This window comes from Sturnira hondurensis, unplaced genomic scaffold (genome assembly GCF_014824575.4).
Source record: "Sturnira hondurensis isolate 20B ecotype Veracruz unplaced genomic scaffold, ASM1482457v3 Scaffold0008782, whole genome shotgun sequence".
Taxonomy (NCBI): domain Eukaryota; kingdom Metazoa; phylum Chordata; class Mammalia; order Chiroptera; family Phyllostomidae; genus Sturnira; species Sturnira hondurensis.
The window spans coordinates 1,402,958-1,416,209 of record NW_028081413.1 but is presented as its reverse complement, the minus strand read 5'-3'; the positions used below and the strand labels follow the sequence as shown (position 1 = coordinate 1,416,209).

Genomic DNA, 13,252 nt, shown 5'->3' with positions numbered 1-13,252 from the left:
ACCTTACTTAGCCCAATGAGATCCAAACAGACTTTTGACATATCAAACTGTAAGATGACAAACTGGCATGGTTTTAACCCACTGAGTTTATGATACTTGTTACAGCAGCAATAGAAAACTGATACACCCCTTCAGAGATTCATGGTGCACTCTGGCGTAGTGGGGGCTCTAGGGGGCCTTTTAGTAAAAGGCTTCAGAAACTTATTTGAACACCAAAAAACGTATTCCTCTGTCACATCAATCAGCACCTTAGAAAATGATGTGGAAAATACTGCATTCAAACATTAAGTGTTACACACATCTTAGCGTAATTTAGTTTACATGTTTTCAATGTGGCAGCTAGGTGAGAGAGGAGAGGCCAGAGGACAAGTTTCGATGGGCCAGTGTGGAGGTCTAAAGAAGGCAGGCTTGGGTGTGAGAGAATTCGATGGAGAGGGTAGGGAATGGAGGGGAGGTGGGCATGTGCTACAGAGAAACTTCAGTAACTACAGAACTTGTGTCATTGTGCTTAATAGTTCATGCCAAATCCTCCTTGCCCTTCAGGTTTACCGTCTTCTCTAGGAAATTTCCTGACCTACCTCTCTCCTCAGGCCTAGGCTGGAGGCTCTTCTTATGTGCTTCCATGGCCCCCTGTGTTTATTTACCTCTAGCTGGGGCAGCAATGTACTGAAATCACTTGTTTTCTTTGTTATTGTTGTTCCGTTTTGTTTTTTGTTTTGCCTGTCTCTCCACTACACTGAAGTTTCTAGAGGACAAAACTGTGTCTAGTTCACTGTTCACATCTTTTGTGTCCCACTCATGCTTTGCACATTAAAATCCTCAGCCTGAGCCTTTGTCTCATTCTCTTTGGACCATAAAGGGTAAGAGCTTAACCCTGTCTTTCCTCCCAATTGGTGGGTGCTGTTGAAGCCTATATCACGTCTGGGCCCCGTGCTGGCCACACAGCCGTAAGTCAGCCTAAAGAGAACTCATGTTCCAAATAAGACCACAGAGCACCACAGCCATGCACTTATTGTTTTACCTATCTCTCTTTTTCTCTGGTCCAACCAGCAAAGGGTTTAGCCTGAATATGCTCTATATTGTACCACAGTTTATGGGGTATCTAACTAGGCTACAAGAAAGACTGAGATCAAAGGAGCAAATGCTACACTTCTGAAATAGTTTATAGAAAGCAGTTGAAATTAAGGCATTGCAGATGTGAATGGGACACTTCAGGGAAAGGAAATGAGGGGCTAGGTTCATCCAGGTGTAAGGTAACTGATAAAATGAGCCAGAGAGAAAATCCCATGTACCACATCCCCCATAGTCCAGGAAGTCTTCCTTAGTGTAGAGGACTTGGAAGTAAAGGGTAACCAAAGTTTCTACGGGAACCAGCTGAAACACAATTTGGGCCTGAACAATCACTAACCCCAGTGACTGTGTGGGGGGGAAGGAGCTACTCAGAGTGACTCTGAGTCTGAATTTGAACCTGGAAGGATAAAGTCCTAAAACTTACTCAGTGGAGAATGGCAGTATACCAACGTAATGGGGAGACCCAGTCCTGATGACACCCATTGAGTGTAGGTTTAAGCCTTTTACATAACAATCAGTAATTATTTTTTCTCAGTAAGCTAATTTGAATTGAATTTCCATTCCATTGCAATCAAAAGAGTCTCGAAAATCTAGAGAAAATAAAACTTTACTTAGTAAAAATAAAAACAAAAAATGTGGGAACCAAGACCCAAGGAATAGTGGACACCTACTCCCAGCTCCCCACTCTGGGAACTGCCATCTCTCCCACCATCCCCATGATCATAGAGAAGGATGCACATGTACCCGGACTTGTTTGAAAGACTTCTCCCTTGGTCACGACTCAGCCCACCATAGCCACTTCCTCAAGAAATTGAAACAGGGCTTCAGAGTCCAGTGTCAGTGGAGGTGATCTCCTGAAGGGGAAAGAGTCCAGACCTGGGGAGCTGTGGTACAGCTGTGTTTTTCCCTGTGGACTGTGCAATAGAGAAGGCAGGGCAATGTCACCAAGACACTGCAGATGAAGAAAACTGAAGGTCAGAGAGATTATGTAGCTTACCTAAGGTTGTGACTTTGGTACGATGATTACAGAACTAGAATTCAGCTTTTCTTTTCTAAGATTTTTTTTTTTTAATTTTAGAGAGAGGGGAGAAAGAGAGGAAGAGAAACATCGATGTGTGGAAGAAACACCAATCGGTTGCCTCTTGCACCTGCTCCTATCAGTGACCGGGCTCGCACCCCAGGCATGTGCACTGACCACTAATGAAACTGGTGACCTTTGGCGTTGTGAGACAACGCTCCACCCAACTGAGCAACGCCAGCAGGGATCTTTTATTTTTTTAAATTTATTGATTTGAGTGTGGGGGGAGAGAGAGAGAGTGAGAGACTTGTTGTTCCACTTATTTATGCATTCATTGCTTGCTTCTTGTGTGAGCCTTGACCAGAGATGGAACCTGCAATGTTAGTGTATTGGGACAATGCTCTACCCCAGCCTTTTTGGCACCAGGCACCAGTGCCGTGGGAGACAATTTTTCCACGGACGGGGTTGGGTGGATGGTTTCAGGCTAATTCAAGCACATTATATTCAAGCTCTCCTCCTGCTTTGCGGCTGGTTCCTAATAGGCCATGGACCACGGGTACTAGTTTGTGGCCCTGGGGTTGGGGACCCCTGCTCTAACCAGCTGTGTTACCCAACCAGGTGGTTAGAAAAAGCGGAATCCAGCTTTTCTGAATTCTGCAGATAGGCAGGAAACAGCTGGGATAAAGCAGCCCAAGAACTCTGGACACATGTGAGGCTTCGGGCAGAGAGTAGGGTGTGATCATACAGCCTGACCAGCCATGGAGAAAAAAGTCAAGCCAAATGCGAGCAAAGATATCTCCATACACTCAGGACATCAAAGAAATTTTGGTGCCGAGAGTGTCTCTGGCTCTGTTCAGAACTGGCCTTCCACGCGGAGAACACCTGCGCACCGGGGCCTGCGGCACCTGGGCAGACACCCGGGCAGACACCCATGGTGGAAACTACAACTCCCACTATGCACCGCGACTGCGCGGTCTAAACCCCAGGATAAACTACAAGCCCCAGAATGACTTAAGCAAAAGGCGCGAGTGAGAGCGGAGGGACGTAGCTACGTCGTGTGGGACCGTTAAATTTGAAAGTTGGCGGCTGGCTGGTGTAGAGGTGGCTGGTTTGTGAGGGAGTTAGATGCTTACTCTTCTTTTGTCCCTGAGCACCCTCTGGTCGCTTCGATACCTCTAAAAGGAGGTTGCAGAAGGAAACCCAGACGGTCTGCGTCTCCGAGGAAAGGCCCGGAGGAGGACGAGGTTCTGAGCTGGGAATGCAGGATGGAGGCGAAGAAGAAGGAAGGGGGTGCTCTGAGGTAGGTACAGGAGCTGAGAGCTGGGCTTGCGAGACCCGATAGTGTCCAACAGGTGTCAGAGGCCACACTAAGAACAGCCAGAGAGAGGAGCGGACGGTCAGTAGAAGAGCAAGCCAGGTCGCAGCCTTCTTCCTGTTCGAGTCGGACGCAAGGGATGGTGGTGAAGACTTGGAGCTGTGGTACAGCTGAGTTTTTCCCTGTGGAAAACCAGTGATTACTGGTGGTAATCACTGACCTCACTGGGGTACAGGCACTGAGAATCCCGCTCCATGCGGCTTCAACATAGGGGACGCTTTGGGACCCCAGTATTACGAAGACCATGAAATTTGTAGCGGGGTCTGCGTTTGTATCTCAGTTCAGCCATTTACTAGGTCTTTGACCTTGGACTGGTCTTAATATGGAAAATGCTGATTAGTCTTATCTTATCACGTTCTGGGAAAATTCAAAGTATTTGTAAACTAAGGGCCTCCAAATAACTGCTCAGCAACCTGTAGGTTCTATAATTATGTCAGTGGCAGTTAGAAATCTAAAAAGCCCTCCTCTGCATACTTGCTGCTTTTCCATGTGTAAATGTATACCAGCTTTTCTAGGTTGGGATTCTCTATGTGTTTTCATTTTGGGGTACAATACGTACCCCAAAATTGGGGTACAAAACAAATGTCATATCATGACCTGTTTAATTCCATGCAACAAATATTTATTAATGACCTACTAAGTGCTAGGTGCAGCAAATAAAAGACAAAAATCTCAACCCTACTGAAGCTTAGTTTGGGATGGGATGAGGGTAGGGACAATAGACAATAAACATGATAGATAAGCTAAAAGTTAGATGGTGGTCGCTAATTTAAGAAAAACAACAGTGGGGAGAAGGGGGTTGGTACAAGTTTAGATAGCTTGAACAGGAATTCTCACTGGAAAGCTGTCATTTGGGTTAAAACTTGAAGGAAGCTGAAGAGCTAGTCATGCATATATACAGGAAAAGTACAAAGGCTGGAGGGTGAGGGTTGGGGGAAGACCTGCACCTGAACAGTAGCTGGAACAGAATGGACCGGAAAAGTAAAAGGAAATGAAGGAGAAAGGGTGAGGATGCAGGCATTGTAAAGACTTGGCTTTTATTCTGATTGTAGTCAAAAGTCATTGGAGAGTTTTCAGCAGGAAAAAGACATGATCTGACATGGGTTTAAATGGGGTCACTTTGGCTGCAGTGTTGAAAAGACTAAAGGCAGTAAAGGCCTGGAAGCAAGGAGATCAGTTAAGGGGTTACTGAAATAATCCAGGCCAGAGAAGCAGGGCCTTGAGCCAAGCTGGAAACAGTAGAGATGGTGAGAAGAGGTTGATGTCTGGATATATTTTGAAGGTAGAGCCAGCAGGATTTGCTGAGTGACTGGGGAGATATGACAGGGGTTGGCTCTGAGACTTTTGACTTGAGCAACTGGAACAATGAAATGGAGATGAGGGAAGACTGGGAGGAGCAGGTGTGGGAGGAGTCAGGAGAAAGGCAAAGCAAGGGAGCAGTCCCAACTCAATTTAGTATATTTAACTGAGTTCATTTAATTGCTAGTTTAAGAGGAAGAGAAGAAATTCAGATGAACTCAAGTATTTATTCAGTGCTTACTAGTGTCAGATCCTGTTGCTGGACCATGGGGATACAAAAGTAAACGACATGGCTGTTATAGGATTCACACAATATTAAATGTGAGTAGTTACAACCTACATTATTAAAAACATTTTCTTTAGGTGTTTTTGCTCTCATCTAGACAAAGGTCACAGGTAACTTTCACTCTATTTTGAAAATTAGTGCCTGATTTGCCTCTGTTTTAAACCCAGAAGTAACACCTGCCATCCAGAAGTAGGCTTTTGTCCGACTCTGGCAGAGCTCTGAAGTTGAGAGTGAATACCCAATGTAGTGATTGCCTCCAGAACACTTGTGGGGGTTCCCCCCAAAGGCTTGGTAGAATTGGGAGGTGGGGAGCAATTGAGACCAGTAAGGTATATTTTTGTCTGCTTCTGCTCTGGGCCACCTATGTATGTAAATTTTAGTTTTAAGTCATCAGTTGAAACATGGGGTGTTATTCTGACAAACACTTGGCTAATTTTAAATTAAACTAGATGGTGTGTTCAGTGGTAGGCATAGAACTGCTTTTTGTCTACTTTGCCAAATTATAATACTTTTTCCCCTTCTTTCCTTAAACTTTATCTTAAATTTAAGTTTTTAAAATGTATTTATTTGAGAGAGACAGAAACACTGATTTGCCATTCTACTTCTTTATGCATTCACTGGCTGATTCTTGTATGTGCCCTGACCAGCAATTGAATCTGCAACCTTGGTGTACAGGCATGGTGCTATAACCAACTGAGCTACCCAGCCAGGGCTAAACTTTATTCCTATAGTACTGTTCACAATACCTGCTACACTCTTTCTTCCATTAGGCATATACTACAACCGTAAACTTGGAAACCAGGTCACAGAAATACTCGGGAGCTTAGAAGTGTAATAACACTGCTAATGTGTGTGCCCACGATATTCAATCCAGAAACATGACTAATTACTTATCTGAGAACATTTTCAATAATCTAGTGATATAATAATTCACTACAGGTTGATATAAAACTTACTTTTGTTTCCCTCTTCACAGTGAAGCCATGACCCTGGAGGGAGATGAATGGGAGCTGAGTAAAGAAAATGTGCAACCCTTAAGGCAAGGGCGGAGCATATCCACACTTCAGGAAGTGTTGGCGCAGCAAGAATTGGCCCGTAACACTACTCTACAGCAGCAGAAACGGTGTGTAGAACCACTGGGGCTCAACCTGTCCTGATTCATCCCCGAACTGTGGTGGATAATTTGTGTGGATCCATGCACAATGGTATAAGAAGTGTTCTTCAAGAATTGATAATCCGAGAATCCTTTGCTTGCCTGCTTTCTCATCACATGACAGCTATCTAAAGATCTCCTCAGATATGATGAACAGGAGCTCTAGGATTTCATTTCATTATGGAGCAGCCAAACTCTTGTATTAAAAGAAATGCATTTTGGCCCTGTCTGATGTAGCCCAGTGGATTGAGCACAAGCCTGCAAACCAGAGGATCGTGGTTCGATTCCCAGTCAGGGCACATGCCTGGTTTGCAGGCCGGTTCCCTGCAGGCCAACCCCCAGCAGGGGACGCACAAAAGTCAACCATACATTGATGTTTCTCTCCCTCTCCCCTTCCCCTCTAAAGGTAAATAAATAAATAAATAAATTAAAAAGAAATGCATTTTATACAGGGGACAGTGAGAAATAAGTAAAACAAGTATCATATTACAGTATTGCCCAAAAGTATTATGTCATTCTGAATCCCTAAACAGAGTTAACTCTTTTCTTTGATAATAATCAATTAGAGGCATTTCTTTCTTGGATTCTGAGTACTGAGGAAAAGGGAATCTGTTATCTTTTATATGTATTCAATTATTTCCTTTCTAGGAAAGTATTCTAATAATGTGCCAAAAAGAACTAGTGATCTCCAAAGAAAACATAAACCTCAAAGAAACTGAATTTATACTAGAAAATGTCTCAGTAATGATTTAACAGACTTTGGATGAACAAAAGCTGAAAAATATGACTACATTATTCAAATGAACCTATGGAACTTGCTTTCCTTTGAATAATACATGTTTTGATAAATACACTTTTGTCAAAAAACGTATAGCTTCTACCCTCTATCTCTGACAAAAGTTGTTCATCATCGGCAAATTATAATATTGGGTTATAATATAATGAATATTCTTGTTCATCTCATTGGATCTTTAAAAGCATTGGTTTTATTGTTTAGTTTTAGAGCTATTCGTACTGTATTCTGTTCTTACCCCTTCTTCCTGGCTTCTGTGAAATTGCACTAGTTTTTTTCCACTTCTCCACTTAGTACTTGTCCTTGTTGATTTCCTGCTGTTTTACCTAAGTCTCTGTTCCTTGCCCTTTGCTCTCCTTCCATATTTAAGTTTTCCAGGATTATTTAACAACTGTGTACATCTCTTACTTGTCTTCTAAGATTTTTTTAAAAATATATTTTATTGATTATACCATTACAGTTGTTGTTCTATTCCCCCCTTCATTCCCCTCCACCCTGCACACCCCCTCCCCCACCATTCCTCCCTTTAGTTTATGACCACGTGTCTCAAGTTCTTTAGATTCTATATTTCCCCTACTATTCTTGCCCTCTCCCCTATCTATTTTCTACCTACTGTCTATGCTATTTTCTGTACCTTCTTCCCTCTTCTCCACCTACTCCCCTGTTGCTAACCCTCCATGTGTTCTTCATTTCTATGGTTCCACTCCTGATCTAGCTGTCCTCTTGGTTTGCTTTTGTTTTAGGTGTGGTTGTTAATAACTGTGAGTTTGCTGTCCTTTCACTGTTCATATTTTTCATCTTCTTTTTCTTATATAAGTCCCTTTAGCATTTCATATAATAAGGGCTTGGTGATGATGAACTCCTTGAACTTGACCTTATCTGAGAAGCACTTTATCTGTCCTTCCATTCTAAATGAAAGTTTTGCTGGATAAAGCAATCTTGGCTGTAGGTCTTTGGATTTCATGACTTGGAATACTTCTTTCCAGCCCCTTCTTGCCTGTAAGGTCTCTTTTGAGAAATCCGCTGACAGTCTGATGGGCACTCCTTTGTAGGTGACTGTCCCCTTGTCTCTTGCTGCTTCTAGGATTCTCTCCTTCATTTTCATCTTGGCTAATGTAATGATGATGTGCCTTGGTGTGTTCCTTCTTGGGTCCAACTTCTTTGGGACTCTCTGAGCTTCCTGGATTTCCTGGAAGTCTATTTCCTTTGCCAGACTGGGGAAGTTCTCCTTTATTATTTGTTCAAATAAGTTTTCCACTCGTGGCTGTTTCTCTTCCCCTTCTGGTACCCCTATAATTTGGATGTTGGAACTTTTAAAGATGTCCTGGAGGTTCCTAAGCCTCTCCTCATTTTTTTGAATTCTTGTTTCTTTGTTCTTTTCTGGTTGGATGTTTTGTTCTTCCTTCTGGTCCATTCCATTGATTTTAGGCCTAGTTTCCTTTCCATCACTATTGGTTTCCTGTTCATTTCCCTTCATTTCTATTAGTTTAGCCTTTATATATTCCTCTAATTTGTGACTATAATCAACCAATTCTGTGAGCATCCTGATCACCAGTGTTTTGAACTGTGTATCTGAGAGGCTGGCTATTTCTTTTTCACTGAGTTATGGGCTCTGGGGCTTTGAGTTCTTCTTGAGCATATCTTGGACTGTTCATGCCTGTTATATATGAGGAGCAGAGCCGGTCTGTCTCACTGCTCACTCTTCTGCTGGTTTATCTGTGCACGAATGTGCAACCAGGGTCAGTCTGCCCCGCACCCTCACTCTCACTGGGTTCAAGATGCTACCCGGCTGCCTGAGCGCCTGGGTCGGGGGATCCTTCCTGCCAGACCCTGCTCCGCTGCTGGCTCCGCCCCTCTTACCAGTCCTGGTCCAACGGTTTGTTGTTGTCAGACTTTTGTATATTTCAATTTTCTGTTCTTTGGCTGCGTCTTTGTTTACTAAACCTTTGTTGTAGTCAAACTTGGTTGTGGGAGAAGGCACAGTGTTTTCACCTATGCCTCCATCTTGGCGGAAGTCCTAAATGTTTTTTCATGTACCTGAAATATATAATTAGATAAATGTCTCACTAATGAGTTAAATACCAAATCTTCTCTCATAAATAACCTTCCTTTTCCTTTTCTTAAAAATTTTTATTTATTTACTTGTAGAGAGAGGGGAAGGGAGGGATAAAGAGAGGGAAAGAAACATCAATGTGTGGTTTGCCTCTTGCATGTCCCCTACTGGGGGCCTGGCCTGCAACCCAGGCATGTGCCGTGACTGGGAATTGAACCAGCGACCCTTTGGTTCATAGCCCATGCTCAATCCACTGAGCTACACCAGCCAGAGCTTTATCAGCATTTTAAAAAAACATTTTAGAAAGAGAAAGGGAAAGAGACAAACATCAATTTTGTTGTTCCACACATTTATGCATTCATTGGTAGCTTTTTGTATGTATCAAGAGATCGAACCCACAATCTTGACTGGATTGTGCACCAACAACTGGGATACCCAGCCAGAGGTAGTACCATTTAATCAGCTTTGACATGCATTTCAAGACACATTTTCATTATCTCAGAAGTTCTCTCATGCCCCTTTCTAATCAATGCAAACAGTGACCAGATTCCTAGCAACATAGGTTATTTTTGCTTTATTCTAGAACTTTGTATAAATGGAATCATACAGTTTTTTACTCAGCATTTTTTTAGGCTTTTTTATGTTGCATGTATTAAATAGATTATATCTTTTTATTACTGAGTAGTAGTTCATTTGTTTATCCATTCATCAATTGGTGGGCATTTAGATTTTTTCCAGTTTTGTGTGCTTATGAATAAAGCTGCTATGGACATTCTTATACAAGGCTTTTTCTGGATATAGATTTTCACTTCTCTTGGAAAGGAATTGCTGAGTCGTAGAAGAAATGTATGTTTAACTTTTTAAGAAACTGCCAGTTTTCCAAAGAGGTTCTGAAGTTTTATGCTTCTACCAGTAATGTACCAAAGTCTATTTGTTCCAGATCCAGTATTGGGGGTCATTCTTTTTTGTTTTAGCCATCCTGGTGGATGTGTAATAGTGTCTCATGGTTTTACTTCCCATTTCTCTGGTGCATAATGATAGTGAACACTTTTTACATGGCCTTTAATATAATTCTTTTGTTGTGTATTAGTTAGACGTTATGCCCAGTTTTAAAATTAGGTTGCAGGAGTTCTTTTTATAGTCTGTATACAAGTCCTTTGTCAAATATATGTGTTATAAATATTTTCTCCAGTCCATGGCTGGTATTTATTATTTTTAAGATTTCATTTATTTATTTTTTAGAGAGAGGGGAAGGAGAAAGAAAGAGAAAGAAATATCAATGTGTGGTTGCTTATCGCGTGCCCCCTCCTGGACACCTGGCTTGCAACCTAGGCATGTGCCCTGACTTGGAATCGAACCAACAACCCCTTGGTTCAGCCTGCGCTCAATCCACTGAGCTACACCAGCCAGGGCTCTTGCTGGTATTTTTTGATAAGCAAGAAGTTTTTTATTTTCATGAAGTTTAAATCAGTGTTTTTCTTTTATGGTTAGTTTTTTGTGTGTCTTCTCTGAGAGATTGTTACTACTCCAAAGTTGCAAAGATATTCTATGTGTTCTTATAGTAGGTTTATTGTTTTAGCTTTTATGTTTAGGTCTATGATTCATCTTGAATTTATCCTTGCCCTGACTGGTATGGCTCAGTGTGTTGAGCGTTGTCCTGCAAACCAAGAGGTGGCTCATTTCCTGGTGAGGGCACATGGCTGGGTTGCAGGCCAGATACCTGGGTGTGGGCGTGAGAGAAGTAACCAATGGATGTTTCTCACATTGATGTTTCTCTCCCTCTTTTTCTCCCTCTGTTCTACTCTCTCTAAAATTAAAAGAAAATTTACACTTGTGTATAGTGTAAGGTTGGAGTAGAAGTGCTCCTTTTCCTCTCCTGTCTGCCCCAATATGGATATCCAACTGTTCTGCCTCCATTTGTTGAAGAGATTCTTTTTTTTTAACTTACCCCATTGAATTGGCTAGGGGCTCTTGTTAATACTCCGGCTGGTGTGGCTCAGTTGGTTGGAGCATCCTTCTGTAAACTGAAGGGTCCTGTTTCAGTTCTGGGCACATGCTTAGGTTACAGGTTGTCCCAGGTCAGGGCACTTAAGAGAGGCAACCCAGCAATGTTTCTTTCTCGTATTCATGCCTCTCTTCTCCCTTCTGCTCTCTAAAATCAGTGAGCATGTCCCTAGGTGAGGATTAAAAACATAATTTGATTGTGTGAATTATTTCTGGACTCCATTCTGTTCAATTGCTCTAATTTCCTATTCTTTCATCAGGTAGAGTTTGTTTTCCAGTTTCATTGTTCTTTAAAAAATTTTTTGCTTAGTTTTGGTTCTTTGCATTTGTAAAAAATTTTTAGAAACCATCTTGTTAATTTCTAGAAAAGAGCCTTCTGGGATTTTGGTTGGATTGCATTGAATCTATCTATAGATTAATTTGGAGGATGGCTGATTTTTCCAAGTAGTGTCTTGGATTTTATTTTTTCACCATTCTACAGACAATCTCCCCATTATCTCATACTTCAATCACCATATTAGCTTCCTAATTGTGACCCTTTTTGAATGGGCCTGTTCTTATAATGTTACTTGGTTAATCTTTTTAAAATCTTATCATATTCAAGATACTAACCAACTGAAGAATTAAAGATCCAATAGTAGCTCATGCCCTTTTCTTTTTAAAAAATATTTTATTGATTTATTTTTAGAGAGAGGGGAAAAGAAGAAGAAAGAGAGGGAGAGAAACATCAATGTGTGATTACCTCTCATGTGTCCCCTACTGGAGACCTGGTCTCCAACCCAGGCATGTGCCCTGACTGGGAATCAAACCGGTGACCCTTTGCTTCACAGGCCCAGGCTCAATCCACTGAGCCACACCAGCCAGGGCTTTGTCTTCCTTATTAGAATCTAAAAATTCCTTTGTGTCAGGAACTATTTTACTCTTTAAAAAAAAAAGCAAAATAGTGATTTTATTTATTTATTTTTAGAGAGAGGGGAGGGAGGGAGAAAGAGGGAGAGAAACATTAGTGTGTGAGAGAGATACATCACTTGGTTCCCTCTCTCACACCCCCAAGCCGGTGGACCTGGCCCAACACCCAGCCATGTTCCCTGGTTTTGATTCAGAGGTAGGCACTCAGTCCATGGAGCCACACCAGCCGGCTATTTTATTCTCTATATCAAACATAACATTTTATATGTTTTTGTTGATTTATCTAAATTGTAGTTTATTACCCAGTACTTCTCTATTCTAACGGTCAATCTTAACTTAGTCTTAGCCCTCTTGTCTTTTCTAAGCCTTTACAAAGTCATATTTTATACTTTCTTAAGGCACTTCCCAAAATTTATATGGTGTTATTCTCTAATGTTGCCCACAGAATTTTTCTTTAAGATATATGTGTGTGTTTCATTTGTTAAATACTATTATACACATATATGATAACTATCATTTATTGACTATTTGTTATGTCTAAACACTTTAAGACTAATCAAACTAATAAGATAGGTAGTATTATTATCCCCATTTTTCAGAAAAGGAAACTGAAAATAGAGTGTAAATAGCTTGTCCAGTGTCACTCAGTCAGTGACTACTGGAGCTTCATTTGAATGTAGCGAGTCTTGCTCCAGGGCTTTAACTTGCTGTGTAATACTGCTCTCCTATACGCTGTTTTGGAACGTGCTTCTCTAATTTGTACATGTTTTGTCCCTCTTGTTCTGTTACCAGGCAGAGCCCTAATTGTTTCTATTCTTGTTCCTTTTGTTTATCAAACTGTTAAACTCCAGTGCAATTATCTAGATTGACATCAAACAATAAATGAGTAAAAATGGAGGTGATACTTGGTCATTTGGCTATTTTCACTATTGCTTATGCTAACGTTTTCTATTTAAATTTCAGGGCATTTGAATCTGAAATTCGATTTTACACTGGAAATGACCCTCTGGATGTTTGGGACAGGTGGGTCTTTTTATTTAACAAGGGCAGTAAACTGCCCTCACACATAAACTTAACATGTGAGTCCTTAAGGTCATGCTTTTCAGACTGGGGTGTACAGAGCAGTGTGCCAGAATGTAAAGTGGTCTTTTGGGGACACAGAGAGAGAATAGTCATAATGTCCCTTCCTGAGGTATTCAGGGTGTGGCACGTAGCTGTGAGTTTCACCCTTCTGTCCTTATCCCCATAATTTCCAACAAGTACTTAATTAGAAATACTTAGAAAATTTGAG

General features: G+C 41.5%; 1 protein-coding gene across 1 annotated transcript in view; it reads left to right on the top strand.

Moving 5' to 3' along the window:
- The first annotated feature begins 3,154 nt into the window (after window positions 1-3,154).
- Window positions 3,155-13,252, top strand: part of BUB1B (BUB1 mitotic checkpoint serine/threonine kinase B) — a 71,674-nt gene continuing 61,576 nt past the window's right edge. The window contains 3 exon segments of the mRNA XM_037056091.1: window positions 3,155-3,389; window positions 6,026-6,172; window positions 12,925-12,984. Of these exon segments, the coding sequence (XP_036911986.1) occupies window positions 3,355-3,389; window positions 6,026-6,172; window positions 12,925-12,984 (242 nt within the window). The 5' untranslated portion in view covers window positions 3,155-3,354.